Genomic DNA, 27,370 nt, shown 5'->3' on the forward strand with positions numbered 1-27,370 from the left:
CAAGTAATATGGTAGTCCTGTGGCACAGGGACCTGAGTTTTAACAATATCACCGGGGAAGTTCCTCAATCCATCTTGAATTTGGGAAATCTCAAGTTCTTGTAAGAAATTCTTTCTTTACATTAATTTGTTCAACAAGCCTCTATTAAGCAGATGAGCATGTTCTATAATCTTGAACTATGCCCAATTCAGGTTTCTTGGGAACAATAGCCTTACAGGAAGGTTGCCAGATGGTATAAGCTCTTCATTAAAAGCGATGTATGTCAAATACAATTTACATGGCAGTATAGCAAAAACTACATTCATAATAGTATCTATTAATTTTGTATAATATAATTCTGGAATGTTGACAGAGATTTTTCATACAACCAACTCACTGGGAGCTTTCCTTCTTGGGCTAGCCAAAACAATTTACAGTTGTAAGTGTAAAAATGTGATATTTGTGTTACTGAGAAAAAAATATGTATTCTAATATTCTGTTTTTTTGAAAGGAATTTGGTGGCAAACAACTTCTTACTCGAGAGCACCAGTGACAGGTACTTGTGACATTTAGTTCTAATTTGGCGAGTGAACTATACTAAAATCATCCCAATAACTTTAAATTTTCAATTCAAATTATGCACAGTACGCTACCTTGGGGACTAAACTGCCTCCAGCAAGACACCCCTTGTTTCCGTGGGTCACCAAAATGTATGTTTCTCAATCCTCATAAAACTAAACTATAACATGAACTTATGAATTTAGTCGTTCAAAAAAACATGAACTTACGAATTTGAATGATTGTTACATTTTTTTAATCTTAATTGCAGATTATTCCTTCGCAGTTGACTGTGGCAGTAATGGATCTACAAGAGGCTCAGATGACACTATTTATGAAGCAGATCCTACAAATCTTGGAGCTGCAACATATTATGTTACTGGTCAAACAAGATGGGGTGTCAGTAGTGTAGGGAACTACTTCCAGAGAGAAGATGCAAAGAATATTATATATAGCTCCCAAAATTTTCAAAATGTAGTTCATTCAGAATTGTTTCAAACTGCAAGGATGTCACCATCATCTCTAAGGTACTACGGCCTTGGACTTGAGAATGGAAATTACACTGTTTTGCTCCAATTTGCAGAATTTGCTTTTCCTGACTCACAGACTTGGCTAAGCTTAGGTAGAAGAGTTTTTGACATATATATCCAGGTACAAATTGAGTGCATTTTACATAATGTGTTTCTACTGAATCTTGCCATTACTCATCTAAAAGTATTACTGATATTTACATAGGGTGCTCTAAAAGAAAAGGATTTCGATATAAAGAAAACAGCAGGTGGAAAATCTTTTCGCGTAGTTAATAGGAGTTTCATGGTAACTGTGTCTAAAAACTTCCTTGAGATCCATCTATTCTGGGCTGGCAAGGGCACAGATGCCATACCTATTAAAGGTTACTATGGGCCAATGATCTCAGCATTGAGGGTCACTCCAAGTAAGAACCACACTAAAACGACAACAGGAAGTGTTATACTGGCTGCTAATAAATAATATTTTTCCTTTGCAGATTTTACTCCTACCGTGCGAAATGGCATACCAAAAAGGGAAAGTAAGGCAGGTGCAATTTCCGGAATATTGATTGGTGCAATAGTTTTAGTATTAGCAGCATTATTTGGAGTATTTACACTGATAAAGAAGCGGAGAGCATTGGCACAACAGAAAGAAGGTATGATTTATCAGTACATAATTCAAACATCAAAATTGTCAACTGGTTTATTCTTCTCATCTATACTAAAAATAACATGCAGAACTATACAACCTGGTTGGACGACCTGATGTTTTCAGTTACGCTGAGCTCAAGCTAGCCACAGACAATTTCAATTCTCAAAATATTCTAGGGGAAGGAGGATTCGGGCCAGTGTATAAGGTTCTTAATTTATTTCCATAATTAATCATGTACAACTGCAACTGGTTATAAATTTGTGTGATTTTGGCATTTAAGTGTTGTGTTTTAGCCACATTTGTCTATGCTCAAAATATACATGTAAAAACTTTATCAGGGTAAGCTACCTGATGAAAGAGTTATAGCTGTGAAGCAACTTTCTCAGTCATCTCATCAGGGGACAAGCCAATTTGTGACAGAGGTTGCGACAATTTCAGCTGTTCAACATCGGAATCTTGTGATATTGCATGGATGCTGCATTGACAGTAAAACACCCTTGTTGGTTTATGAGTACCTTGAGAATGGAAGCCTGGATCGAGCAATCTTTGGTGAGTTCACTTCTGCAAAATTGCCACCCTCGGCACTTATAGAATTGTATTTTCTTAGTTCACAAATAAAACTCACACTACAACAAATATACCTTGTAGAGACATTTTCCTAACACTATAGAGACATTTTTAAAATGCCTTTACAATGTTATAGAGACATTTTGAAGAGTGTCTCATAAGTGTCTTTTGGTGAATTGTCTCTATGATCTAAGAGGCATTTTATAAGATGTCTCTATGCAAATAGAGGCACTTTGTAGAGGCATTAATATGTTGCGGCAACTAGCAAATCAATATGAAAAAAAAAAAGAAAAATATTATCCCTTATCAATCCTTGAACTCATGACCTCTTGAGTTGAACATTTTTATCTTCAATACACTAACCATCTCAACCTCATATAATTACATGCAAATATGTTAATTTTGTTACTTATATCTACTTACTTTATATATGTTAATATTTGGAAAAATGCCTTTACATCATTTTAAATGCCTTAAGAAAATGCCATTACATATGAGGCAAATTTTAAAGTGCCGAAAAGATGTCTCTATAAGATAAATTTAACAAAGTATGCTAAAAATATCTCTAAAGTGTCTCTAGAATAAAAATATTTTAAGCGATTTTAAAAGTGACTCTAAAAAGTGTCTTTAGACTATAGAGCTTCAAAACTTAGAGGCGTTTTGAAAATTGTCTCTACAAAAGAGCCTCTACATAAGGTTTGGTTTTTGTTGTAGTGTCATTGCTTCATGACTAATAATTATGGATTTTTCTTTTCTGCATTTTTGTAATAATTTGCGTTCCTTATGATAACTGAGCTATTTATGCTTGTAAAGGTGACAGCAACTTAAACCTAGACTGGGTAATGCGCTTCGAGATCATTTTAGGAATAGCAAGAGGCCTAATTTATCTTCATGAAGAGTCAAGTATACGCATTGTGCATAGAGACATCAAAGCTAGTAATGTTCTACTTGACACTAATCTCGTTCCAAAGATCTCTGACTTTGGACTTGCCAAACTCTATGATGAAAATCAAACTCATGTGAGCACTAGAATTGCGGGCACATTGTAAGAATATTTTACCACTTATCATCTTATGATTATAACATCAATATGAATGCTACTATTAACCTGTCTTATCTTTTTTAAGGGGTTATCTAGCTCCTGAGTATGCAATGAGAGGCCATTTGTCAGAAAAGGCTGATATTTTTGCATTCGGAGTGGTCATGCTGGAGACTGTCGCTGGGCGACCAAACACCGACAACTCCCTCGAGGAAAGCAAGATCTGTCTCCTTGAATGGGTATGCTGGTCTATGATCTTCCCATACAAGAAAACTTCAATTCACTGTGTATTGTCTTTTGCTTACTGAAACTATATACAATAAAACTTCAATTTAAGGCATGGGGCCTGTATGAAAAGGATCAAGCACTTGGAATTGTTGACCCAAGTCTCAAGGAATTTGGCAAGGATGAAGCTTTTAGAGCCATATGTGTTGCACTTGTCTGCACTCAGGGCTCACCGCACCAGCGACCGCCAATGTCGAAGGTTGTGGCAATGCTGACTGGAGATGTCGATGTGGCTAAGGTGGTCACCAAGCCGAGCTACATCACTGAGTGGCAGCTTAGGGGTGGTGGGAACAGCAGCAACACCACTAGCAGCTAAGCAGAAGTTTGTCTCCAGGTTAAGTGAATTTAAAGTAGAAAATGCATGGGTCATCAAGATTGGTTTGCGACAATATTGTATGTCTTTTTCTAAAAAATAATTATGTGTTGACTAAATTACAGCAAATAATGGAATTACTTATCCTTAACTCGGTCCTGGTAATAAAAGTTTGCTCCTAATAATTTGTAAATGGTGAATAACCGTGGTGTATTCAATACTCAATAAATGTTAATAGATAACCCTCAATCTGTAATGGCCAGTGCAATGCAGAGGTAAAATTCTGTCCCATTGTTAATTTCATGAAGAGCTGTCTCTCCCATACTTTTTTCAGATTTTTATTTAATTTCTAAAAGTTGTAGTACAAACTAGTACCAAAACATTTATTAATCATTACAAACCAGTACTAACGTGTTTTGAAAGGTTTTAAAATCCATTTGCGAAAGGTTTTAAAATCCATTTGCGAACTCCTCCTACGTACTAGTACGAATTTGTGAAATTCCGGGTTAGAACCCGCTAACATGTATGTTTTGAAAATGGGTTGATAAAATTTAAAATTTGATAGATATGAGAGGTTGAACACTTCATCATTATATTTCTGTACCATAAATAATATTGGTGGCGTTTTGAACTCCTCTATCATGATATTTCAAAATTGTACCGATATGGTATAGAACGGGTAGATTTGGGACAGGTTAGTAATTGTTGTGCGTAAACCCTGGATTTATTGCTTAGATCAATCATATAAAATTCGTATGGCCTCTGGATCACTTTAACTTCACAACATTAAAAGATGATGAAAGTAGGAAACTTAAAACGTACTCTAAGATTTATGTTGCGTTGGTTGTGGGGGACACAGAGAAACCAGGCTACATCTCTTCTTCACCTGCCCGTTCAGTGTAAGATGTTGGTAACATCTGGGAATCACATGGAATCAACACATGAGTTCTTTCAAATGAATGTCTTAGTAAGGCTGAATTTTGCCAGAAAGGGTTTCTTGGAAATTTTCTTTATTGCCTCTTGGCACATCTGGAAGCAGAGAAATGGGTTTATTTTTCAGAATATTTCCCCTCCTTTTCAATCATGGAGAAACCATTTCAAGAACAAAATTCTTCAGTATATCTGCAGAATGAAGGATCCTTTAAAGCAATTAGTTTTTGACTGGTTACAAACTTTGTAATCTTTTGTGTTTCCCTGTAACTTTTGTACATATTTGCTCTATGTAATGAAAATATACTACTAGACAATGCTCTGGTAGTTTTCCCAGTAAAAGAAAACATTCCAAGTTACGATGATTTAGTTATGAATTTTGTAAGATTAATATGCTTTTAACCTAATACAGAAAACTATTATGATTTACGACGCAATAAAGATTTATTTTGAAGAAGGAAAAGGGCTTTTCTTACGTCAGCATGACGTCATCGTCGGCACTGCACGGGACCACGAGATCACCGGTGCTACAGGGCTCGGCCGGGCTATCCAAGGGCACCATCGTGGAGAGGACGACGAGGTGAACTCACCGGTGCTCAGAACAACGACGGACGACGACGAACGGCGGCCGGCGGTGAGCTCCAACGGCGGCGCGGCTCTGGGCGGCGTCGACGGCGGGATTCCGGCGGGTCTCGACGGCAACGGAGGAGCGGACGGGGTGCGGCTCCACTCGGCGAACCCGATGGCGACAATAGTGAGCGGCGGCGGCGACCACAACGGTGGCGTGGGGCGGCTAGGCTTGCGGCGACCACTAGGACGGACGCGGCGGCTGTGCTATGGACCACGGCGGAGGACGTGGCTTCAGGGCAATGGTAGAGGACGACAAGGGGATCATTTACATAGGCACGGAAGCTCGAGATCGATCCCACACCGAGAGGAATCAAAGCCGTAAAACTATAGGGTTAGGTGGAGAGATAAACTCGAATTCGAATTCGATTTGGATAAACTACACGAAATTCGGCTCCGATTCTTAGGGGAAAAGGAAGAGGACGATGAGGGGATAAATTTCCCTCATCCAATCGAACTCGGGAGCGACGACCAGCGGCGGATTTGGTGGGGAGGTGGTGGTGGTCGGGCTCGGCTTGACTGGCCGGAGGTAGGGGATGGCCCCGACATGTGGGCCCCAGATGTCGGCGGCTTAGAGAGAGGGGGAGGGGCGGCTTGGCCTGGGCCGGCAGGGCCGCGTGGCTCGCGCGCGCGAGGGGAAGAGTTGGGCCGGAAAAGGGCCCAACAGATTAGGATAGGATTTTAAAAATTTTCCTAATTAAAATAATTCGTGAAATGCTATTTCATTTAATAAAAATACTTCCCTTGCTCAAATAATTCACATAAAAATCCAGGAAATAGATAAACAAGCAAAGTATTTAATAAAATTGTATCTATCTCAATTTTATGTGCGATTTTGCTAGTTTTTATTAGGGTTTATCTTGTAGGTTTTTAAAATAATTTCTAAAAAATGCATTAAAGAATGAATTATTAAATTAAGCGATTCTGAGAGTGTGACATGTAGGGAGAATACTTCCATAAAAGATGCCCGTGGTGCCTTAGGCCCTCTTTTTGCATGTGTATAGTATTATGTACACATTGGATGACATGGCGTTGGACCTGTTCGAAATAGTGCTGGGACAGTATGTCAACATCTTCATTCTGGTAGCCATGCCCTACAATTTACTCACCCAACATTGCTGCGGAATTCTAGAGGCACTCTTAAGTTTCAGTAGTCAGTATGGACTGCAAATCTCTGCCCCTATACAGCCAATATCAAATTGCCTTTTTCAGTACAATGAGCTCCATATCTTGAGGTATGTATAGAGATTATGGATACCCCATACCCACACGGCATATATAGTCTGACTGGGTATGGGGTGCCATCTGTAGATAGAATATCTTTTAAAGGGACTCGGATTAAATTTCAAACTTGTATGTCAAGGAAATATCCGGGATCCTAGTCGGTTACGATTGTAACTTATCTGTAACTACCTATTCCGTTAGGGATATGGATTGTACTTTGTAATACGGACCCCTCCCCTATATAAGGAGGGGTCCGGGTGCCTCTAAGGGCACGATTTTCTCCCAGATCATACGGTCAATAACATACTCGGCGGATCAATCCCCGGACAGGAGTAGGGTATTACTTCTTATTAAGAAGGCATGAACCTGTATAAAATTCCTTGTCTCTCAACCCATCCACTTTTCCAGCTTGATAGCCACCCCCTTTTAGTATTGCCGAAATCTCGTTTCGACAGTTGGCGTGCCAGGTAGGGGTAGCGTCAAGTTCTTCGCCGACTAGTGCGATGGGTTTCATCTCCGGCATCGACGACTTCGTCTTCCCTCCCGGGCAGGCGTTCCGGTTTGGCAGCCTCGACTTTGTCACCAACGACTTCGGCAAGATTTCTCTCCTCGGCTCAGATCCGAAACAGTCGGGGAGAGGCCAGGTCTCCGCCCCGTTCGGTATCCCGAAGTCGGCCGAGATCTACTCCAGGATCATCACAACCGAGCCGGCCCCAAACCACTCGGACGAGATCCAATCTACTCCAACATGACCCGATCAAGACGATGGCGCCTATCCTCCAATCCTGATGAAACTCCCCGATGACTTGGCTGCCATCTTCACCATAAGGGCGTCTTCTCCCCGTAGGCCTAGGCGGGACCCGACCTCGGCCCCGATCCAGTCTAGCTCTAGGGAAGTCGGCATCATACTCCAGCCTCTCGGCACGGTTTCGACGGAACAATTGGACGGCTACCTTAGCTCCCCCGGTGTCGACTCTCGACCGACAGAGATCGTAGAGTACGACGACTTCGGCTACCGCTACGACCACCGCAACCTCGACGACTTCGATGAAGGCTACGAAGATAACTACACACCTCTCTACTTCGGCATTTTCATGGCCGACAACGAGACAGAAGAACAGCGCCAAGCCCAAGAAGCAGAAGAACAGCGCGTGCGACAAGAAGCCGAACGTCGCCGACTAGAGGAGGAACGCTAAGCACAAGAGCGAGAACGATTGCAGCGTGAGCAACAGGAGCGCGAACGGGCTGCAAAGGAGGCTGAGGACCGGCGACAGCGTGCCTTGGAGGCCGAGCGACGAGCACGAGAGCTCATCGGGCAACAAGACGTTGAGGGGACGGCGGTTTTTCGCACCCCCTAGCAGAACGCGGCTGCACCGATCACTCTTCTCGACACCCTCCTCAAGGAAGACGCACTCAATCAAGCCAATCACGTCGTCAACATCTTGAACCAGACCAAGACCATGATCACCGCTTCGGTTCCAGTAAACTGTCACAGCCTGAATTTTGTTTCAGGATTTATAAGTTATCTAATAAATTATTAATAGAATTTATATTAAATGTTCTTTAATTAACAAGTGAAGTTAAATGTGGGAAATAAAATTTCCTAAATATAAATCATGGTTGGATTTAATTTTTATTAAATTCTCCATGATTAATTATACTCTCTGAAATTTTCTCGGATTTTTCAGAGCTCAATTCCTAAATGATACAAAGAACAGTTCAGTAATTATTTAATCATTAATGATCTAATTATAATTATGTTAAGTGCTTTTCTTGTTTAAAAATCCTTAATTTATAAATTGTTGTCTAAAAGGGAATTATTAGAAATGATCTTAAAAGCCTAGAAGAGAAGATCTAATTTTAATTTGTTAAATTCCAATATAAAAGTGGGCTAGATAAAATTTTATTAAATACTTTACTTGATTCTATAGTTCCTAGATTTTTCTGGGGTTTATTTGAGCCAAGGAAGTATTTTTAATAAATGGAATTGCATTTCATGAATAATTTAAATGGAAAAAGGTTTTTAAAAGTCCCTTTTGGTTTTGGGCCGAAAGCCGGCCCAAACCGCTCTCTCTCTCTCTCTCCCTCGGCCCAAGTCAGCCCAAGCCGAGCCGCCCGCGCGCGTGCGTGCGACCGCCGCTGACAGGTGGGTCCCACCCGTCAGTCGTCGTCTTCCTCTCGCCGAAACCCTAGCCGAGCTGCGCCGCCGCCGCCATTCCAAATCCGGCCATCCCTTTCCGTTTCCGGTGAAATTGATTGAGGGGAAAGGATCCCCGTGATCCACTCTACCTTTTCCCTTTTGGAAACATCGTCTAAATCGCTTTGGAAATCGCCGGATTTGAGTTCGATTCGGATCGATTTGTCTCCTCCGAACCCTAAACCTTCCTTCCCGTCACCGGTCGCCGTGGGCCTTCGCCGCCGCTCCCTAGACCCTATAAATTGACCCCCCAAGCTCCCCTATACCTGCCGCCACCCTCGCCTTAGCCTCTCGTCGCCGGTAGAGCTCTAGCGCCGTGCCGCCTCGCGCCGCCGTCGCCGCCGCCACTCCAGCAGTGCGCCGCCATCGCTCCAGTCGTCGTCGTCGCTCGGGGAGGTCACCGCCGTGGTCGCCGTCGCGTCGCCGTCCTCGTCCGCCCTTTCGCCGTCGCTGTCAGCCGCCGGAGCACCGTCGCCGCCGTTGACCCGATCGTCGCCGCCGCTCTTCCTCGTCGCTGTCGTCGTCCGTTGATCTTCCGCCGTCGTTTTGGTCACCAGTGAGTTCGCCGTGCCGTCCGCTACGCGTAGGTGTCCTCCGTTTGCGCCGCCGCGCCGTCGTTCGCCGGCGAGCACGCGAGGCCGAGCCGTCGCCGGTGATGACGTCATCGCCGACGTCATCGTTGCAGTCCGCCATGGTCCGGTTGTGGACCGATGGATCTTGGCCGTCCGTTTTGGATGGATGAATCTCGGCCGTCCGTTTTCGTGAACCGTCGCCATGCACTCGGTCCTCCGTCAACTGATGAGGTTGTTGTCCCGATCTTCACGACGTAAGATTGATCTTGATAACTAGCCGAAGAACGACCGATAACTTGCTGCAAGCAGCGATAATTAGTGCAACCTGACGACACGCACAAGGAGCCAACCACCGTCTCTATACGGCAGCCTGAACCAAGGATTCGCCCAACCACACTCTCAAAGAACCAACCTACGCAACCTAAACTCGAGGATCAGGAGCACGGATTGGGTGCCGATGACGCGGCCGCTTCTGTAATCTCCGCGAAGGAAAACACAAGAGAAAAGGGGTAGAGAATCTCTCTCTGGGGTTTGTTAGCACACAGCTGAACAAAGGGTTCCGAATTGGATTATCAAAAGTCTGAGTTTGCAATGGTCTTAGGGGTTATTTACACTAGCAACAGCCCTGCTAGATAGGTGTGAATTCGAGATGGAAATGAAAAGACTAAAAATGTGAAAGGGCCTCCACGAAATGGCTTCTGAAGTGGGTTCGCGAGGCTGTTGGTCTTCTGGAGTGGTGTTCAGTAATTTGGCAATAACTCCAACTTGGGAAGTCCAAATGATGCACCGTCAGTTGCGTTGGAAAGTTAACTTCACTATGTTTTGAACCATGTATACATGCACCACGAAACATTGTAGATTGGTACAGTTTTGAACATGAACTTGTACCAACGTGCTGACTCAGCAGACTCCTGGCCTTCAGAGCAGTCTTCACAAACGTACTTGGTTCTCATTGGTGTGAAGTCCAAAGTACTTGGTATTGGTGGCATTGGAAAGCTGACTTGATAAGCTTTCCAAAGAGTCCTCATTTACTTCCATAGCTTCTGTAAATTGAGAGTTATGAGCAGTTCTTTGAACTGGTCCGTTTTGCACTGCAGTTGGTCCGTTTTGCTTCACTGGTCCGTTCTGTACTCCAGTGATAGAATCCACCGATCCACTTTCATCCTCCTCATGTTGTATGTTCCTAAGCACAACTAAAGTAGAACACTTAGGTAGTATAACATTCTCAGAAGTACTGAAATTAAAATCAGTTAGGAATGAATTCACCTGAACTTGTAGTTTCTTGGCACGACTTCTTGTAAGTGGACCTTGAATTGTATCCTTTGTGTTTGATGATGGTTGCTTGGTACTTGAAGTAGCATGCACGGTTGGGATGTCCTCATCATCCTCCCCCTCTTGAAAAGGAGTCGACCTCGACGACTCTGAATCTTCTAGTCCAAAGAATGGTGTTAAGTCAGCAACATTGAAGGTTGAACTAACACCATAATCTTCAGGTAGCTCAATCTTGTAAGCATTGTCATTGATCTTGGACAGCACTCTGAATGGTCCATCTCCTCGTGGCATCAACTTGGATTTGCGCTTCTGTGGGAAGCGGTCTTTGCGAAGATGTACCCAAACCAAATCTCCAGGCTCAAATGTCACCTTCTTGCGATTCTTGTTTGCCCATGCAGCATAGTACTTGGACCTCTTCTCAATTGCTTCTTTGGTCTTCTCATGAATCTTCTTAACGTAAGTTGCACGCTTGGACGCTTCCATGTCACTCCTTTCCTGCAATGGTAGAGGCAACAAATCGATGGGAGAAAGTGGTTTGAAACCATATACAACTTCAAATGGACACATGTTAGTTGTAGAGTGTACTGCCCTGTTGTAAGCGAATTCCACGTGTGGCAAGCACTCTTCCCATTCCTTCAGGTTCTTCTTTATCAAGGCTCGCAGCAGCATAGAGAGTGTTCTATTCACAACTTCAGTTTGCCCATCCGTTTGAGGGTGGCAAGTGGTGGAAAACAGCAGCCTTGTTCCAAGCTTTGCCCATAAGGTCTTCCAAAAATAGCTCAAAAACTTGGTGTCACGATCTGAAACAATCGTCTTGGGCATGCCATGCAACCTCACAATTTCACTGAAAAATAGAGAAGCTATGTGGGAAGCATCATCGCTTTTATGACAAGGTATAAAGTGTGCCATTTTAGAGAATCGATCAACAACAACAAAAATCGAATCCCTCCCCCTCTTTGTCCTAGGTAATCCCAAAACAAAATCCATGCTAATATCTTCCCAAGGAGCACTAGGAACAGGTAAGGGAGTATATAATCCATGAGGGTTCAGTTTTGACTTAGCTTTGTGACAGGTGACACATCTTTGCACAAGTCGTTGAACATCTCTTCTCATCTTAGGCCAATAGAAGTGATCAGCTAGCATGTCATAAGTCTTTCTCCATCCAAAGTGGCCCATCAGTCCACCTGCATGTGTTTCCTGTAATAACAAGAGTCTAACAGAGCAATGTGGAACACACAATTTGTTAGCTCTAAACAAAAATCCATCATGTATATGATATTTTTCCCATCCTTTTCCAGCTGTACATTTTGCATATGGTTCTGAAAAATCAAGATCAGCAGAGTATAATTCTTTTATGCTTTCAATTCCAGTCACTTTTACTTCAAGTTGATTTAGCAAAACATTTTTACGAGATAAAGCATCAGCAACAATGTTTTCCTTACCTTTCTTGTATTTTACAACATATGGAAAAGTTTCAATGAATTCAACCCATTTGGCATGTCTACGGTTCAGTTTTGCTTGGCCCTTTAAATACTTCAAAGCCTCATGATCTGAATGAATAACAAATTCTTTTGGCCACAAATAATGTTGCCAAGTTTCAAGTGCTCTTACCAAAGCATACAACTCTTTGTCATACACCGAGTAGTTCAGTTGTGCTCCTCCCAACTTCTCACTGAAATATGCAACGGGCTGTCCATTTTGCATGAGAACGCCTCCAATACCAATCCCACTTGCATCACATTCAACCTCGAAGGTTTTAGTGAAATCCGGCAACACAAGCAAGGGGCCTTCGGACAATCTTTTCTTCAATTCTTGGAAAGCTTTCTCTTGCGGTTCTCCCCATTGGAAGGCAACACCTTTCTTTGTCAACTCGTTCAATGGTGCAGCTATGGTGCTGAAACCTCTGACAAATCTCCTGTAAAAACCAGCAAGTCCACGAAAACTTTTCACCTGGCTTACATTTTCAGGAGTTGGCCAATCCTTTATTGCTTTCACCTTTGATTCATCAACCTGAATTCCTAAACCTGAAACAACAAAACCAAGAAACACAACCTGATCTGTACAAAATGTGCACTTCTCAAGGTTAGCATATAATTGTTCTTTCCTGAGTACATCCAAAACTTGCTGAATATGAGCAACATGTTCCTCCAATGTCTTGCTGTAAATTAGGATATCATCAAAGTACACAACAACAAATTTTCCAATAAATGCTCTTAAGACATGGTTCATTAATCTCATGAATGTACTAGGTGCATTAGTCAAACCAAAAGGCATAACTAACCATTCATACAACCCAAACTTTGTTTTAAAAGCAGTTTTCCATTCGTCTCCAATTTTCATTCTAATTTGATGGAAACCACTTCTCAAATCAATTTTCGAAAATATCATAGACCCACTCAATTCATCTAGCATATCATCTAGCCTAGGAATAGGATGACGATAGCGAACAGTGATGTTATTTATGGCTCTACAATCTACACACATCCTCCATGAACCATCTTTCTTTGGCACCAAAATCACAGGGACAGCACAAGGACTTAAACTTTCTCGAACATAACCTTTATCTAAAAGTGCTTGTACTTGCCTTTGAATTTCCTTAGTTTCTTCAGGGTTGGTGCGGTATGCTGGACGGTTTGGAAGTGTAGCTCCAGGGATGAGATCAATTTGATGTTCAATGCCACGCAATGGAGGAAGTCCAACAGGTGTTTCCTCTGGAAAGACATCTTCATATTCCTGTAAAACACGTGCAACAACACTAGGAACAGAGGTTAAGTCGTTAGCTGAAAGTAATGTGTCCTTGCACACAAGTATGAATAATACTTGTTCTGGGTTTCTCCTCACATCTCTCATTTCAGATTTGGTGGCTATCATCACTAAGTTCTCTCCCTCTCTTTTCTTGTTGTCTCTCATGTTTGGCTTGTGGCTCTCACTCACCGATTTGTGGGGGGCACTCAAATTATTTTTCTGTCCTTCTTTTGCACTCTCATTCCTCACTTCAGAGCTCTTTTGCAAGTGCTCAGCTAGAATTTGCTGCGGTGTCATGGGTTTAAGAATCAACTCCTTGCCCTTCCACTTGATGGTGTATTGATTGGTTCTACCACAATGTAGAGATGACCGATCATATTGCCATGGTCTTCCCAACAGCATGTGACACACTGTCATAGGTGCCACATCACACTCCATGGTGTCAATATATTCACCAATCTTGAAAGGAACTTTTACTCTTTGTGCAATCTTAATAGAACCTGAATTATTAAGCCATTGCACATGATATGGATGAGGATGTTTTAGCAGCTTCAAACCAAGCTTTTCAACCATTTCTTTGCTAGCAAGATTGTGGCAACTTCCACCATCAATGATCACCTTGACAACTTTATCTTGCACTTTAGCTCTAGTTTGAAAAAGATTGTGCCGCTGTCCATTTTCAGCATCACTCATTTGTACACTCAAAATTTGAGTTACAACAAGAGCAGCACCAGATTCAAATTCACAGATATCCTTCTCAAGATTATTCTCCTCTTCACTATCTTCTTGTTCTTCCTCACTAGTAGATTCATACTCTCCTTGATCATTCACAACGATGGTTCTATTGTTTGGACACTCTCTAGCAACATGACCACGACCACCACATTTGAAGCATTGAATTCCACTACTCTTGGTGGAAGAACCCACTGAAGTAGATGATGTGTTTGCTGCATTTTTCCTCTCATTTGGAGCAGCCAAATCTTTCCCACTGGAAGTACCATAATTGCTAGATCGTGCACCACCACTTGAGCTAGAAAATGCACCTCTATTTCCACTACCTCTTGATGTGAATTTGCTTCCACTTGCTGCATTCTTTGTGCTGAAAGACACTCCTCTATTGGACTTCATGTCTTGCTGCAATTGACGTTCAGCTTTGCTAGCTTGATGCACCAATTCAATAAGATTGCGGTACTGCTGAAATTCAACAATACGCTGAATGTTGCGGTGCAGTCCTGACATAAAACGTGCAATTGATTGCTCTTCATCTTCATAAACATTGGCTCTAATCATTGCCTTCTCCATCTCTTTATAATATTCATCAACACTGAGGCTTCCTTGCTTCAAATTCTGCAGCTTGTCAAAAAGATCACGGCGATAATGTTTAGGGACAAATCTTGCCCTCATTTCTCTCTTCATTTCAGCCCATGAACGCACATCGCCTTGGCCAGCTTCTTCTCTTTCATTTAGCATTTGCTCCCACCAGATTAGAGCATAGCCATCAAACTCTAGAGCAGCCATGGCAACTTTCTTCCGCTCAGAATAATTATGCAAACGAAAGATTTTATCCACCTTCAACTCCCATGTAAGATAGACTTCAGGATCAGATCCTCCTTCAAACTTGGGCATGGTGAATTTTAATTTGCCAAATCTCTCTTCATTGGGCTGATTTCGCCCACGATTTCCTCGGTGACGACGATCATCACGATGAGGCTGTTCAACCTCTTCGTCAGTCCCACTTTCTTCTAGTCCATGTTCTCTTCCACGATCAGCACCTCTACCACCATTTCCACGACCAGGATGTGGAGGTCTTCTTGCATTTGCAACAACACGATCTCTCCGTCTTCTTCGTTGTTCTCTTGCAAGGCGAGCAGCAGCTTCTCCTTCGGATTCTTCATCTTCTTCTCCATGGTGACTTGCATTTGCATCTTCAGGAGGAGGCTCTGGCAATCGATTCATAAGTGCTTGAACATTGGCTGTTAGTGCCTCCATGCTTTGCTTCATCTCATTGAATTGTGCCATGGTGACACAATCCTCAATCTCAACATTAGAACCCATCTTCCTGTCAAGTTAGTGATGGCTTGCAACAAATATTTGTGGAATATGTGGAATAGGAAAATATATGTGCAATCACACAACCTCACCTCTCTACCGAAGCTCAAGTGAGTTCCCTGCAGATTACAGAGGACCAATGCGAGGTGGTAACTTGAGAATGATGGTTGGGAGAATGCAAGATCAGCGTTCCTATGACGGTGGATTACTTGTGGAGCTTGGTGGGGATATATTTTACAAGGAATGCAATCTGAATTCTCGCTATTGTAAAGTTAAATCACAGTCCAAAATGCTTAGTGCTGACCACAAGATATGAATAACGTAAATAGATCAAACACACACGCAAAGATAATTCAGTTTTGATGCAAACAAGGAGTATGCTTAGGATGCAAGTGTTGCAATCAGACCTAAGCAAAATTTTGCACCAAAAGATAGATAACAAACTGATTGTGCAACTTGATATAAAATTCAGAACATGTGCACATAAACAAACTGATCTTTCAACTTTTCTTTCTCAAACTTTCCTCAACTCTTTTTCTTCTCTCTTTTTTTTTGTAACTTTTCTTTCTTCTCTTTTTTTTTGATAAACTTTTTTTTATATATATAACTAAGAACAAGAACAGATATGAAACTTATACACTTTTCTTTTTGTAGAAACAAGACACGACCGTCAGCGTTCTAACTTGATAGGATCAAAGTTTACGCGAAGGATGATACCGGTTTCTGAATTTTTTTTTATATATATGGATTTGCAGATGTATGAAAGAAGCTCAAAGGACACGCAAAGGAGAATATGATCAGCAACTAAAACAAGACTCTAATGGACTGAAAATTAACTAAACTCACAAGAATAACAGATTGAAACAAAGGGCTATAGCAGAATATTTTTATGGCTTTTTCAGTGGATAGGACGAACACAAATATATATGTAGCTAAGGGTAAAAATCCTACCGTTGCAACCGAGGCTCTGATACCAGATGATGAGGTTGTTGTCCCGATCTTCACGACGTAAGATTGATCTTGATAACTAGCCGAAGAACGACCGATAACTTGCTGCAAGCAGCGATAATTAGTGCAACCTGACGACACGCACAAGGAGCCAACCACCGTCTCTATACGGCAGCCTGAACCAAGGATTCGCCCAACCACACTCTCAAAGAACCAACCTACGCAACCTAAACTCGAGGATCAGGAGCACGGATTGGGTGCCGATGACGCGGCCGCTTCTGTAATCTCCGCGAAGGAAAACACAAGAGAAAAGGGGTAGAGAATCTCTCTCTGGGGTTTGTTAGCACACAGCTGAACAAAGGGTTCCGAATTGGATTATCAAAAGTCTGAGTTTGCAATGGTCTTAGGGGTTATTTACACTAGCAACAGCCCTGCTAGATAGGTGTGAATTCGAGATGGAAATGAAAAGACTAAAAATGTGAAAGGGCCTCCACGAAATGGCTTCTGAAGTGGGTTCGCGAGGCTGTTGGTCTTCTGGAGTGGTGTTCAGTAATTTGGCAATAACTCCAACTTGGGAAGTCCAAATGATGCACCGTCAGTTGCGTTGGAAAGTTAACTTCACTATGTTTTGAACCATGTATACATGCACCACGAAACATTGTAGATTGGTACAGTTTTGAACATGAACTTGTACCAACGTGCTGACTCAGCAGACTCCTGGCCTTCAGAGCAGTCTTCACAAACGTACTTGGTTCTCATTGGTGTGAAGTCCAAAGTACTTGGTATTGGTGGCATTGGAAAGCTGACTTGATAAGCTTTCCAAAGAGTCCTCATTTACTTCCATAGCTTCTGTAAATTGAGAGTTATGAGCAGTTCTTTGAACTGGTCCGTTTTGCACTGCAGTTGGTCCGTTTTGCTTCACTGGTCCGTTCTGTACTCCAGTGATAGAATCCACCGATCCACTTTCATCCTCCTCATGTTGTATGTTCCTAAGCACAACTAAAGTAGAACACTTAGGTAGTATAACATTCTCAGAAGTACTGAAATTAAAATCAGTTAGGAATGAATTCACCTGAACTTGTAGTTTCTTGGCACGACTTCTTGTAAGTGGACCTTGAATTGTATCCTTTGTGTTTGATGATGGTTGCTTGGTACTTGAAGTAGCATGCACGGTTGGGATGTCCTCATCATCAACCCTAGATGCTGATGCAATAAATCCCTTTTCCTTTTCAAAAATAATTCATTATTGCGTCATAATTCAATTAAAATCCATATAAATGCTTTAATCCGGTTTAATCTTTAAAAATTCATATCTAATTCATTGTAACTCGGTTTAATGTGGTTCAAGTTGCAAAAGTTGTATAAAATAAAGATCTACATATTAAAATTATTCATAAATTGAATTAAATTTATTTAATTTTTTTTAAATGGGCTTTAATTAGATTAAATCTAGTAAAATTCATAATAAATTCATATGAAGTCAGAATGAGGCCGTTCAAGTCTCATAATTCATCTAAAATTATGATCTACATGTTTGTTTACTTTATGTGTATTGTTTATTTGGAGTTTCTTAGTGTTTTCCTCGTTTTGCGTTTTAGCTTGTCGTTTCCGTCGTTGCGAAGGTTCGCGAGTGCGCCGGAAGTGTTCAAGAAGATTAATTGAAGACCGAATATTGCAAGGCAAGTCACACAGATCCCAAACACAATTCCTTTGAGCATGTTGATCCTATATTTAAATTCTCTATTTATTTCAACTGTGCATTTATTTTCAAATGTCACCGGGTGGTGTGAACCTATTCCTTTGTTATGGCCTGTTTGCATTGATTACCCTATTTCTTGATTACCTCGGGTTATAATTTGACTAGTTGGATTTATATATTGGTTCAACTAGATGTATTAGATATAATTGCTTAGCCATGCTTAGAAACATTAGCACATGATTGGGATAATTAATGTTTCACTATTATTTAATGATGGATATTTAATAGCTCACGATGGTCAATCGTGATTGGTTAATTAATTAATGTGCCAACTAAAACTTGATAATGGTGGGTTGTGAGCACATGGTTTTGATGGTCGTGCTCATGAAAATTAAGGACCGGTTCACGAGTTTCGGTTGTGAAACATTAATCGTTCCAACCACAAGCCAGAGTGGGCAACGGCTGGACACTTTGTATAACAAGGCTCATTGCGGAGCACCAGACTGAGAAGTGGCGGAGATAAGCCCACGGGGGTCGCTGGGGAGTCCATGACTCTGGTTTTTGAGGGGGTGACTATGATCCGGGAACGGTGCACTGCTTTGGGTTGAGTTATGCGAGGGGTCTTGTCACAACTACAGAAATGGTGACATGTTCAGCATGGGCACATGATGATATGGTGACATATTGTGGAGTTTTGTCTTGTGGGTACAGTGGTACACCTCTAGCCAGAGTAAAACTATTCGAATAGCCGTGCCCGCGGTTATGGGCGGGTCGAACAATGTCTTTCGTGATTAGTCCCACACTACTCATTAATAGTAATGTGATAATTGATGGTAATTAATTTAGCTCCTGGTTTGGAATGGTATATTCCTGGTTTGGAGATAGATCTGTACAACTGGGTATGGTTGTTCAGGATGGTTGGGCCTGTGCAGCATGGATGTGCTGTTCAGTGATTGATTAATATTGATAATTAATTACTCTATTGTTTTACTACTCTTAAATGTTTGCTAAATGCTGCTTTTGCAAATGAGCCCTATATTATGCCATCCTTTGGTATCCTGTGCACTTGCATATTTGCTGTGTGGCTTGCTGAGTATGTCATATGCTCACCTTGCAATAATCAATCAAACCTCAGTTGAAGACAAGTTGCGAAGGAGAAGACGTTTGGCTTATACCCCAGTTGAGCTACCTGTGGGAGTGGAGCCGGAGCTTCGCTAGATTTTATTTTCCGCTGCAGTTTTCTTCATGGTGAGGACTAAGTGCCTCTTAAGTAAGTATTTATCGTTTTAGTTAATTTGATGAATCTGTATATTAAATTGTCAGTTTGTGTACCTCGGCTGATTCCTGGACGAGGATTTTATGCACAAATAAGTTCGGAAATTACTAGTGAATTTCTGGGCGTGACATAAACTCCGCAAGCGTCCACACGCCGACTAGCAGCCGAGTTCCGCCTCTTCGATCCCAAGATTATCACCAACCAAGCCTCAGCATCGTCGCGGGATCCAGTCGCAGGAGCAGGGACCATGGCAAACGATCTGTCTACTCGCCTCCTGACTGGCACAAGGAGCATCAAGCCGAACATCCCCGCTCCCCACGTCGCAGGCGTCCCGTCGATCTTCGTGAAACTATCAACCAGTGCTGCGCGGCAAGAGGCTACATCCCCCGCCATTCACCAGATCGTTACGACGAAGACGTAGATGGAGTTGCTGCCTTCACAAGCGACCTGCATCGAGTAGATTGGCCAGCCGGCTTCAAACCGACTGGAATCGAGAAGTATGACGGCACGACAAATCGTGAGTCTTGGCTCACCGTCTACAGTCTCGCAATCCGCGCAGCAGGAGGAGACAGCAAAGCCATGGCAAACTATATGCCCGTGGCTCTAGCGGATTCTGCCCGGTCCTGGCTTCACGGGCTACCCCGTGGCACAATCGGATCTTGGGCGGAGCTTTGTGACCACTTCAGCGCCAACTTCCAGGGCACCTTTGAATGCTCTGGCACCCAATTTGATCTCTACAATGTTGTCCAGAAGTCCGGAGAATCCCTTCGAGATTACATCCGGCGTTTTACCGAGCAAAGCAACAAGATTTCCGACATCACCGACGACGTCATCATCGCCGCCGTCACCAAGGGCATTCGCCATGATCTCTTAGTCGGTAAGTTTGGCCGCAAAACTCCCAGGACGGTCAAGCAGATGTTTGAAAAAGCCAATGAGTACGCAAAAGCCGAAGATGCCGTCATCGCATCCAAGCAGTCAGGCACCACCTGGAAGCTGAAGAAAGATACGCCGACTGCAGGGGGAGCGGTAGTACCAATCACAAGGATCGCAAGCGTAAGCCCGAGGAACTTGTGGCAACCACTACACCGTCCTCCCGACAGCGTTCGCGCATCAACACTTTCCACAAGATTATGAACTCCCAATGTCTGCATCATCCAAATTCAAATCACGCAGCCAAAGATTGCTTCGTCTACAAATAGTTTGCAGAGCAATACGCCAAGAACGCACGCAAACCGACTGACGGAGATCAAAGCAAGTCCAAGAAGAAGGATGATGAAGATGCCAAGACCCTTGCAAGGAACTCAACCATATCTTCGGCGGACCCCTGGCTTATGAATCTAAGTGAAAGCAAAAGCTGACCGAACGGGAGATCAATGCTGTTCAACCCGACACGCCCCAATATCTTCGGTGGTCAGAGACAGCTATCAAGTTTGACCGCTCGGATCATCCCGACCGAGTGGTCCACCCGGGGCGGTACCCCCTGGTACTAGACCCAGTGGTTCGCAACGTCAAGCTCTGACGATCTCTCATCGATGGTCGCAGTGCACTCAACATCCATTTCACCAAGACTCTGGACGACATGCAGATCCCTCGCACAGAATTGAAGCCGAGTAATGCGCCCTTTCACGGAGTCATCCCCGGGCTATCTTCTACTCCACTCGGCCAGATCACCTTGCCGGTTACTTTCGGCACTCGGGAGAACTTTCGCACGGAGAACATTTGCTTCGAAGTTGCTGATTTTGAGACAGCGAACCACGCTATACTCGGACGCCCGGCGTTAGCAAAGTTCATGGCTGTCCCGCATTATACCTACATGATGATGAAAATGCCAGGTCCTCAAGGAGTCATATCCCTACGAAGCGACATCAAGCAAGCCGTCACTTGTGACAAGGAAAGCTGCGAGCTGTCCCAGACCCACGAGATCACTCTGGCTCGAGAGGAAATCCGACTGGCTGCGTCCACAGCAACCAAAGGAGAAGTGCTTGCAACCAAGATGCCAAAGAACGGAGAAGGCGACGCCAAGACCAAGAAAATTCCTCTAGATCCCTCTGATCCCACTAAAACTGCTGTAATAGGCGCTGAGTTAGATTGTAAATAGGAAAGAGCGCACATCACCTTTCTTCAAATATAATAAAGATATCTTTGCGTGGAAACCATCTGATATGCCTGGTATTCCTAGAGAGGTGATTGAGCACTCTTTACATGTTAAGGAAGACGCTAAACGTATTAATCAACGACCGCCGTTTCGAACAGGATAGAAAGGATGCGATCAAGGAGGAATTGACCAAGCTGTTAGCAGCAGGCTTCATCAAGGAAGTCCTACATCCCGACTGGCTGGCCAACCCAGTCCTGGTTCAGAAGAAGACGGGGCAATGGCGTATGTGTGTTGATTACACCGACCTCAACAAGTCTTGTCCCAAAAATCCCTTCGGGTTACCTCGCATTGACCAGGTAGTTGACTCAACGGCCGGCTGCGAGTTACTCAGTTTTTTGGATTGTTACTCAGGATATCATCAGATCTGACTAAAGGAGTCCGACTGCTTGAAGACTTCATTCATCACACCCTTCGGGGCCTACTGCTACATCACCATGCCTTTTGGATTAAAGAATGCAGGAGCAACTTATCAACGCATGATCCAGAGATGCTTTTCAACTCAGATTGGTTGCAACGTTGAAGCTTATGTTGATGATGTAGTCGTCAAGACCAAGCAGAAGGATGATTTGATTACGGATCTACAAGAGACCTTTGCGAGCATCCGCGCTTTCAAGATGAAATTAAACCCTGAAAAGTGCATCTTCGGAGTACCGTCAAGGAAGCTGCTTGGCTTTATGGTGTCCTATAGAGGCATACAAGCCAACCCGGAGAAAATCCTCAACATGAAACCGCTGAGCTCCTAGAAAGATGTTCAAAAGTTAACTGGTTGCATGGCGGCGCTCAGCCGGTTCGTCTCACGACTCGGCGAGCGGGGGATGCCTTTTTTCAAGCTGCTAAAGAAAACTGATAATTTCCAGTGGGGACCTGAAGCACAAAAAGCCTTTGAAGACTTCAAGAAACTTCTCACTACTCCACCAGTCTTAGCTTCGCCACATCCGCAAGAGCCGCTGTTGTTATACGTGTCGGCAACTTCCCAGGTTGTAAGCACGGTCCTGGTTATCGAGCGTGAGGAAGAAGGCCATGTTCAAAAAGTCCAACAACCAATCTATTTCGTCAGCGAGGTTTTGGCCGACTCCAAGTCAAGATATCCTCAGGTTCAAAAGTTGCTATGTGGTGTTTTAATTACTGTTAGGAAATTATCTCACTATTTTCAAGGTCACTCGGTTACGGTGGTTACATCGTTTCCACTTGGGGATATACTTCACAATCGCGAAGCAAATGGGCGGATTGCAAAGTGGGCCTTAGAGTTGATGTCTTTGGATCTATCCTTCAAGCCGCGAACTTCGATCAAGTTCCAAGCTTTAGCTGACTTCGTCGCCGAGTGGACCGTATGCCAAGAAGACACGTCTACGGAGAAGATGGAGTACTGGACAATGCATTTTGACGAGTCAAAGAGGCTATCAGGCACTGTAGCGGGGGTTGTTCTAATTTCCCCGACTGGAGAGAGACTAAGCTACGTATTGTGGATACATTTTTCTGCGTCTCACAACGTGGCGGAATATGAGGCGCTTCTTCATGGATTAAGGATTGCGATTTCTGTAGGAATTCGGCGTCTTATAGTTCGTGGAGATTCTCAGTTGGTTGTTAATCAAGTCATGAAAGAGTGGTCCTGCCTTGATGATAACATGACCGCCTATCGTCAGGAGGTATGCAAGTTAGAAGATAAATTCAATGGCCTTGAGCTAACCCACGTCCTTCGACATAATAATGAGGCAGCCGACAGACTGGCTAATTTTGGTACAAAACGAAAAGCAGCTTCTTCCGACGTGTTTGTTGAACATCTTTATGAGCCAACCGTACTAAGGAAAGAAATAATCGAGACCACGGACACTCAAGAAGTAAGCACGATTGAAGCCGACTGGAGAGAGCCCCTCATCAGATTTTTGGCTAAACAAGAGCTCCACTACTGGAGAGGGAGAAGCTCCCTGGTGCTAAAAACACCCGGCAACAATGGAAAAACACCCGGTAATCACTGTTGCCGTGTACCTCACTCCGGAATCATTACCCGGGAGTGAAAAGAAACGGCGGCGATTGCGTAGTGCGTCTAAAAACACGGGAAGCCTTAATTTACGGAGCGTGCGTACGCCTGGAACACCCAGCAAACAATTTTCTGTTACCGGGTGCATAGCATCTAACACACGATAAGTCTCAGTATTTGCGGAGTGCCTATAAAACCATACGTTCATTTGATACTCTGTAATGTTCCCGACTCTGGCATTATTTACAGTATTGATAGTGCAATATTTGCTTATTCATTTATTATTTGCACCAGAACAGCAGCATCCAAATCACACATCAACACAGAAGAATGGATTGAAATGCATTGACATCCATGTTCAGTTAATCAATTTGATGACAATCTAATATGGAACAATTGAAATACCAATCTCAGAAACAGCTACAATTGAGATGAATTTGAGCATTACTTCCTCTACCAACAAGCTTGGGCAACCAGGAACTCTTGCAAACAGAAGAAAACATCATATGAACGGCACCATAGGCAGTTTGACCACTCCTCATAACATAGCAAATAAGCCGATTGACTAGGAAAACCTGAACCTGAGATTGCATAAAAGAGAGATCAATTTCACATAAAAAAGTGGTGACACTTTCATGTGTTGTACTAAAACAAAGTGATGACACTTATGTAGAATAGCACTAGCAAAATAATATGAATGATGTATGCGCATTGAAAACAAAGTAATCTGAACTTGTACATCTTTTATTCAAGATTATGTAGGCTTGTTAAAATTTAGGCATAGTGTCAGTGGAATTGTTGATGGCGCATGATGAAGCAATATGCGCCCACGTGACTGATTTGCCAATTGCCCAGGCATTACAACCAAATCCAAATAAATGATTATGCAGCTTTTATTTGACAGAACATCCTGATTACTAGTATATAATGCTCAATCAAGATTCAGGAACAAAATAGTGATTTATCATCCCAGTTGAAACAATTGCCATTCATCTATCAAAAACTTATCTTAGAATCCACAAGGGGTTCATAAAAAAATTGGATATCATGTAGCCAGATCAAAAGAATTAACTAGCATATGAAGTGGCAAAATTTGGTAGTATTTTACTTCACTGTTATTCGGATTCACTATTGTTGGCAAAATGGCAGCACCATATCATAACTAAAAACTTGAACCACAAATGCAGACATAGTAAAAATGGATTAATATAGATCCATCTTCTTGCTGAGAATCAGGTGTGAGAGCTTACAGCGCAGGTGAGTATCTGATGGAACTGGTGTACATCAGATCCCTCTAGCTGGTAGCAAAAAGAATATCTGCAGAAATGATGAGGTCTGATTTAGGAACACAAATCCTTTATTTCAAAAGCTCCAGAGCTAGGAGAATGCAATCTTCATGTACTATTATTTATTGCATGATCCTTCTAAAAATGAAGTATGCAACATCTTGGGAACATCTAACCTAGTGGCATTTGGCATAGCAGGGGCATAAACAATGATGGTCCACCTCATCATGTCTCCAATTTTGAACTACATAGTAGTACTTATATACAGAAAACATGAATTTATATTTTACAAAGAAGGAAACAAGAGCTTGCATATGGAGCTAACAAAATGAGCTTTGTCAGACTATATTACCAAATAAAAAATGCCAAGTGGAGGAAAAAACTTGCAGGACTCAGATACAACCCAATGGAATAATTGACCTGGCCAAGATCATTAATTAGATTACTCATCAGACCTGTGGCAATGGGTCACTAGTTGATATAATGCTCGACTATTTGCGATACACATATATAAATGCATGAAAGAGGGGTAGTAATTTAATCTTTTGCACAAAACTATACAAGGATTTGTTAGTTACTCCTTACAATGGTTGTTTGTTTCCAACAAGAATAGTCCAGCAATGTGAAGGAAGCTAGATAAGTCCACAAGAAAAGTTAAAGACCTATATTAAATGATCATACGTCTTTGGACTAGACTGAACAAAATGATGGTAGCTTACATTCATGGGACCTGCATGGCCATACCATTGTCTGGTACATTCAACACGGTTCTATTGTTGATTGCGCTCCTATCAAGAAAAAGAATACAGTGAAAATATTCATAAGTGTAAATCCATTTTATTGTTGGTCAAGCTAACATGGAGTCATACATATACCAGAAAATGAATAAATAGTTACTTCTATAATCATAGAACACTGCCTTTACAAAAACAGCTTCAGATATAAAGAGTGTGACATATGAACAGCTGGACAAAATTAGGAAGTGGTATAAGTTTGTTGCTCGATGGCTTTAGATAAGTTTAATATCACTTCTCACCTAGGAAAAATAATGCCATGCAGTACACACAGATCTGAAAGATAAGTGCTGAAAGGAGATTATTACTCTACCAACCTAATAATATTTAGTGCTGAAGATTTGGCAATGAGCACCCGTCGTCGGTATATTTAGGAAGAACTTACCGAGCACTCTAGCAGCAGTGGCAGGTAGGGAGGATGAGAGGCCAGCACTGGCCATGGGAATGTGGTGGTGGTGGTACCAAAGTGGAGCAAGAGGCAGGTCGCAGACTCAGACGGAGAAGTAGCCATCGCAGGGTGTCGGCGCCTCTTTTCATGTCTTGGCGTCGCAGGACAGCAATAGAGGCAACAGGCTCGTGTGGGGAACTGCAGGGACAGTGAGGATATGGTGCTGCACGGCTCCTTCGTACACTACCACCTCCACCAGGATGGCCGTTGCGGTCGCCGTCCCTGTCTCCTCAGCTGGCGTGCCCTCCTCCCTCACGGTAGAGATGCGCATCTCTGGGCGTGGTGGAGGGGAGCATTGACCGCCGAGGAGGTTTCGACCACCTCGCCGCCGGCAGCACCTTCAACTGCTAAAGTCAGAGGGCCGAGTAGCCGACAACGATACGAGGAGCACCCCCCAACTCTGATTAATCCTACTCCACCCCGAGGCACCGACAGGCACGAGTACAATTCCTCCCTCCCCATTCTCCATGCCTAGCCAACGATGCCGATGCGGATCTGGTGCGGCGAGGAGAGGAGAGGGTGAGACGATCGGAATCAAAGCCGGCGTCGACGAGCTGCAGGTTGCAGCCTACCGCGCGGAGGAGCCAAGGCGGCGGCGGCGGCGGCGCGTGGGAGAGGCTGAGAGGGATTAGGGTGCGAGTGCGACTGTGCGAGAGTGGGGACTGGATTTGGGGAGGTGATGGTGGCACGGACGGCTTTGGTTGTCTGTGACCGACGGATCGGACGGCTCACGCGAGGGATGGTTACTGCTGCCCTAGAAAGATGGGGGATTTGTATTCCCGCCCACCACCGGAAATTGGGAATTTGGAGGGAAATATTTGGTTTCATTAACCCTGATTCGTTTTTTTTATTTGTTTGTAACGTGCAGTTGATTTATTATTATATCACTGAAACATATACTTCTCATGGATAAAATATAATTTCACTCCAATAAAATTTAGAATGAAAATTTTTAAACTTCTAATAGGATAATTATAGAGTAAGATTTTTATACTTTAATAATTTTAGAGCAACATAATGGATCTTAATAGTTCAATTCCTGACATTGAGTGAACAAAGGACTTAAAACCCCTTAAAAAGTATCTAAATTTTATATTTATTGCAATTTATAAACTAAAACCAAAACTAAAACAAACTCATAGTATCAACTAGCACATAACAAATTAATGTAACTTAGTATATATTTGTTCTTTTAATTTCTACGTGTTTTTACATATATGTTCCTACATCTTTGTTTATAAATCATGCAATTCATATAGGTAAGTATT

At 42.8% G+C, this 27,370-nt stretch overlaps 2 protein-coding genes, 1 long non-coding RNA gene and 1 pseudogene across 4 annotated transcripts in view; 2 read left to right on the forward strand and 2 right to left on the reverse strand.

The window, feature by feature from the left end:
- LOC107275616 (probable LRR receptor-like serine/threonine-protein kinase At1g56140) overlaps positions 1 to 3,933 on the forward strand; it is a 29,202-nt gene extending 25,269 nt beyond the window's left edge. Inside the window, exons 11-22 of the mRNA XM_066310868.1 lie at positions 29 to 100; positions 192 to 257; positions 353 to 418; positions 491 to 535; positions 625 to 689; positions 809 to 919; positions 1,544 to 1,702; positions 1,785 to 1,903; positions 2,037 to 2,247; positions 3,061 to 3,310; positions 3,393 to 3,543; positions 3,642 to 3,933. Of these exons, the coding sequence (XP_066166965.1) occupies positions 29 to 100; positions 192 to 257; positions 353 to 418; positions 491 to 535; positions 625 to 689; positions 809 to 919; positions 1,544 to 1,702; positions 1,785 to 1,903; positions 2,037 to 2,247; positions 3,061 to 3,310; positions 3,393 to 3,543; positions 3,642 to 3,905 (1,579 nt within the window). The 3' untranslated portion in view covers positions 3,906 to 3,933. The remainder of the gene's footprint in view (positions 1 to 28; positions 101 to 191; positions 258 to 352; positions 419 to 490; positions 536 to 624; positions 690 to 808; positions 920 to 1,543; positions 1,703 to 1,784; positions 1,904 to 2,036; positions 2,248 to 3,060; positions 3,311 to 3,392; positions 3,544 to 3,641) is intronic.
- Positions 3,934 to 7,186: 3,253 nt separating this feature from the next.
- LOC136356620 (uncharacterized) lies at positions 7,187 to 7,879 on the forward strand (annotated as a pseudogene).
- A 2,193-nt stretch (positions 7,880 to 10,072) lies between these two features.
- Positions 10,073 to 15,524, reverse strand: LOC136356621 (uncharacterized). Its single transcript, XM_066310869.1, has 4 exons — positions 12,675 to 15,524; positions 12,153 to 12,584; positions 11,897 to 11,921; positions 10,073 to 11,308 (listed from the first exon to the last, which is right to left on the reverse strand). The coding sequence occupies exons 1-4, from the start codon at positions 15,522 to 15,524 to the stop codon at positions 10,383 to 10,385; spliced, it is 4,233 nt and encodes a 1,410-aa protein (XP_066166966.1). The 3' UTR covers positions 10,073 to 10,382.
- An 8,373-nt stretch (positions 15,525 to 23,897) lies between these two features.
- LOC9267359 (uncharacterized) lies at positions 23,898 to 26,749 on the reverse strand. Of its 2 annotated transcripts, none has more exons than XR_001545803.3 (4): positions 26,040 to 26,749; positions 25,580 to 25,648; positions 24,825 to 24,891; positions 23,898 to 24,155 (listed from the first exon to the last, which is right to left on the reverse strand). It is a non-coding gene; the product is annotated as an uncharacterized lncRNA (long non-coding RNA). The 2 variants fall into 2 exon arrangements; XR_010741719.1 differs by having other exon boundaries at positions 25,972 to 26,749.
- Positions 26,750 to 27,370: the final 621 nt, after the last annotated feature.

The sequence above is a fragment of the Oryza sativa genome, chromosome 5 (assembly GCF_034140825.1).
Source record: "Oryza sativa Japonica Group chromosome 5, ASM3414082v1".
NCBI classification, from domain to species: domain Eukaryota; kingdom Viridiplantae; phylum Streptophyta; class Magnoliopsida; order Poales; family Poaceae; genus Oryza; species Oryza sativa.

Excerpts from the sequence above, each read along its gene's own strand:
- LOC136356621 (XM_066310869.1), bottom strand. The coding sequence starts at position 15,524 with ATGGGTTCTAATGTTGAGATTGAGGATTGTGTCACCATGGCACAATTC. Across the intron at positions 12,585-12,674 it reads CTCCTGAAAATGTAAGCCAG|AAAGGTGTTGCCTTCCAATG; the intron begins GTGAAAAGTTTT and ends GAGTTGACAAAG. Across the intron at positions 11,309-11,896 it reads ACATGCAGGTGGACTGATGG|TACACTCTACAACTAACATG; the intron begins GCCACTTTGGAT and ends ACAACAGGGCAG.